We start from the raw sequence: 4,077 nt of genomic DNA on the forward strand, positions 1-4,077 counted from the left end.
AGCTAAGCAAATGTGCTGACCTCCCTGAGCTGTACTTCATGGAGATCTCACAATGCCTCTTAACTGCACTTGGCAGTCTTTCTTTAGAAAAACTCTTCAAAGATTTTTTTCGTGAAGGGTGGGTGAAGAAAGCTGAGTGGTAGCTTTACCACAGGAGTATGAACCTTAGTCAGGTCTCCTGCCAGCGTGGCTGCTTCTTGAAGTGACTCACTGCTCCTGTGAAATCTATGACTCACTGTTGTCCTGACTTTGTTACTGCTTGGCCAATTGCTAGCGAGGAGGTGAGGGGTGGCGAGGGTTCCCCAGCTGTATAATTTAGATGTATCAAAGCTGACTGCTCCCTTCCACCCACTCCCCAGCCTTGCGCAAGGTGCAGGCTGGCATGAAGGACTTGAGGATAGAGTCAGGAACCCCAAGACAAGCATTCTCCCCCTCCCCACAGATGAACAGGATGAGCATCCATGCAAAGGGGAAGGCACTGCAACAACGACAGAAGACACTGCATGCTGGCATGGAAGTTGATGCACTTTTATTTCTTGACCTGACCCCAGACAAAGGCCAGGAGATGTGCCCAACCTGGGTCACTGCTCACCCCTCGCTTTCCCTCAGAGACCCTGACAACTCCTTGAAAGCCAGGGGGAGGCTGTGGCTTCCTGCAGCCTGCCGGGAGGTTGCCGCAGGCTGTGCCATGCCCATCCCACTGTGGCCAGGGCGCCGGCAGTAGCTGCTGGTGAGCAGGGTGTAGAGGAAGGGGTTGACACAGCTGTTGCCATATGCCAGGCAGGTGACACCGAAGTTGAGGTAGGCCTGGGCAGTGGGGCCAATGCCCAGCCCATCCTTCTGGTACAGCCCCGCCAGCTGCCAGGCCCAGAAGGGGAGGAAGCAGGCCCAGTAGACCACCACAATGGCAGAGATCCTGGAGAAGAGCCGCCAGGAGGGGGCCCGGCCAGTGACTGGCAGCCCCAGGCCCCAGGCTGAGGCCCGGTATGCCCAGCCCAGGCGGGTGTAGATGATGCCCAGCACCACACCGGGTGCCAGGATGCTGGTGGTAAACAGTACTGTCAGGTAGAGCCGGAAAGCTGCTGGCGTCCAGGTGGGGATGCAGATGCGCTTGTGGGGCCTGTCCCCCTCCCGCAGCTGGGTCATCACCATCATGGGGGCCGTAAGCAGGAGCGAGAGGAGCCAGAGGATGGCACTGGCCAGTTTGCGGTAAGCATTGCTGACCCGCCTGGCCTGCAGTGGCCTTGCCACCGCCCAGTACCTCTCCAGGCTCATAGCGGTCAGAAGGAAGATGCTGGCATGCATGGTGAGGAGGTCCAGGCTGAGCAAAAGCCTGCAGCCCACATCCCCAAAGAACCAGTCATGGGCAAAATAGGTGCAAACCACGAAGGGGATGGTGGACAGGTACAGGAGGTCAGCCAGGGCAAGGTTGATCACATAGACCCCCAGGGAGCCTGCTGAGTAGCCCACCACCCTGCCAGAGGCCACTGCCACCGTGTAGATGTTCCCCACCATCCCAGTGAGGCACATGACCAGCAGCACTGCACCCAGTGGCCCCGTGACCAGGCTGTCCCCTCCCAGTACGCTACTGTCATCATCCCCACTGCTGCTTTCCTCCAAGAAACTACCACTCTTGGGATCCTCTCCAGGCCTTGCGCTGATGAAGGAAGGGTTGTAAGACATCTTTGAGTAGGGTGACCAAGAACAAATCAAGCTCTCAGAGACCTGTTCCTTCTCCACTCACTGTATGGGACATGTCTAGCCTTAACAACAAAACAGTCAAGGGATGAATGGCGAGAGTTCATCAGACATAGACAGGTCAGAGAAGTCTATTCCTCACCTCCAGCCGCGCAGTCTGTTTTGCTGATCTTGTCCATCACAAGCTCTGTCAGGTTGTTTCCCTTAACCATCAAAGGGCCAAGAAGGGGACACTGCCCTCCCCTTCAAGACCAATAGGTGCAAGATAACTTCTGCCAGCCAGAAGGAAACGTCTCTTCTCTTTACCAGCTCCTCATTTGTTGCTGGGCCCGGGGAAACCAGCAGACTTGGTGAATAAGCGGATTTCTGCTCCCAAGTCTGTGTGTCTCAGCTTAGACAGACTCTGGAGAGGTGAGCTCTGCCCCCTGAACCAACCCCCGAGAGCTGCCTTGACCACTGCATGCAGGAATGTGTCTGACTCACAGCTTCACACACCAGTGCGAATGCAGTCCCAGTTTATACTGCGCTTTTAGCCACTAGCTGAGGAGCCCTGCTGGCTCCCTCCTCTTTCTGGCAGACATGATTTCTTCCCCTATATCTTGCTACACTTTTCTCCTGCTCCCTCTTGCTTCTTGTTCTTATTTCCCTTTCTTTGTCCCATTTCCCCTTGCACACTTGTCCTCATTTGAGAGAGGAGACAACTGAAAGACAAGACTCCGTAATATGGTAAGGAAAGGGAGAAAGCACATGATGTTGTAGCTTTAGAAGGGAAACAAGGAAGTTGGAAGTACAATAGGTAGGGAGCAGCCACACTGCTCTCCTTGGCCCTTAGCCAAGCCAGGCTGAGAGAGTCTGTCCCCCATTCCCTCTCAGGGACATCAGGGCCCTCTGAGCTGAGGACAATCGACGTAGTCCCCAGTTTGCAAGCAGGCCCATCAGATGGTAGGACATCTCACATTTTCTGTCCTGGGCCCTGTTCCACCCTTGCTCTCCAGCCAGCAGGAAGCTCTTAAAGACTCAAAGGGCTTGATATTTTAAACCTAGTCTTTCTTCCCTCTCCACAAAGACTTCCTCCTCCTCTCCTCCTCCTTCTCTAAGCTTTCCTCTCCTTCCCTCCAATCCCCTCACAGCAGGGGGCAGAAGCCCATTAGGTAGGCACAATCACCTTCTAGCAGGACATCATCCCGTGACACCAATGCCAATGTTACCCTGCTCTTTCCTTGCCCACATCTGAGCCTCCTCATCTCAAGGAAGACACGGTGGGACAGAATTTGTAAAGCAGAGACAGATGCATCATACTAAATATGCTCTGCTGTTAGTTCACAGGGGTTTTCAGGCCACTCCAGCCACACTCTTTCGCATCATTAGTGTATTAGCTTTGTTGTGGATGAGTCAAATGACTCTGCTCATCTCCATCAGCAATAACTCAGCAGCAAACAGGAGAAAGAAGCATCCCATCGGTACTCCTCTCACTGTGCAATGGCCTTTGTTTTTTAGGAAAGTCATGTTCCAAACTGGGAGAGATCAGCAAACTGCAGTGAACATACACAGTTAGATGGATATTTCCATTGCGCCATGGCAGCAGCATGAGTGATGCTGCTCCTCATCCAGGAAGTTGATACTCCCAGTAGATTGTGGTAGTCTCAGCACACAGAGGGGTCCCCAGGGAATCAGCAGGGACCATGACTTTGGCCATTTCGCTCTGATGGGAATAATCACAGTCCACATGCCCCAGGAAATACAATGAATAGCTATGGCTCTTTGCTCTGATTGATTGTGCTTTTTTTTCCAAGAAATGACCTCATACCTTAGCAGTTAGCAGATCAGATAGTTTTGGAAGTTAAACTAAATTAAAATGGGAAAGTTTTTCATTTATTTCTTTAGGAGCTAATTAAAATGCTGGTAGTCTCATTAATTCTAGTTAGCTCCCCTTAATACACAAGATACTTTCCCTCACACTATCTGTGAAAAACTAAACACATCAGACACTACAGTCACCAGCAGAACTCAGCTGATCCTTCCATTATGTGAAACACAGCTCTCCTAGGGGAAGCTTTAAGAGATGAGCTTTAAGACAAGACCCATGGGTTGATGTAGTGTTTTGGGCTGTTATTAGAAGAATGTGAAAATACAATTTCCCTGTTATACTACTGCATAAAATAATACGTATGTATGATAAACAAGATAAATGTATGTAATGTGTAGGTCCTAATGTTCAGACACCAACCCCTAGGCTCTAGTAGATTCAGACTCTGAACTCTATAAATGCTATAAGTTGCTTTCCGCAGGACCCAACTTCTCTCCATTGGTTTGACTAGAGACTTAAGCTTGAATTCTGAACTTCAGTGGCATGAATATCCCTCACAGTATCTTCCCTAG

At 51.2% G+C, this 4,077-nt stretch overlaps 1 protein-coding gene across 1 annotated transcript; it reads right to left on the reverse strand.

Moving 5' to 3' along the window:
- Positions 1-586: 586 nt before the first annotated feature.
- On the reverse strand, positions 587-3,869 carry LOC113959009 (urotensin-2 receptor-like). The gene has a single exon (XM_027667702.1). The coding sequence runs from the start codon at positions 1,681-1,683 to the stop codon at positions 589-591; it is 1,095 nt and encodes a 364-aa protein (XP_027523503.1). The 5' UTR covers positions 1,684-3,869; the 3' UTR covers positions 587-588.
- Between the last annotated feature and the right edge of the window lie 208 nt (positions 3,870-4,077).

This window comes from Corapipo altera, unplaced genomic scaffold, assembly GCF_003945725.1.
Source record: "Corapipo altera isolate COAL_440 unplaced genomic scaffold, ASM394572v1 1, whole genome shotgun sequence".
Taxonomy (NCBI): domain Eukaryota; kingdom Metazoa; phylum Chordata; class Aves; order Passeriformes; family Pipridae; genus Corapipo; species Corapipo altera.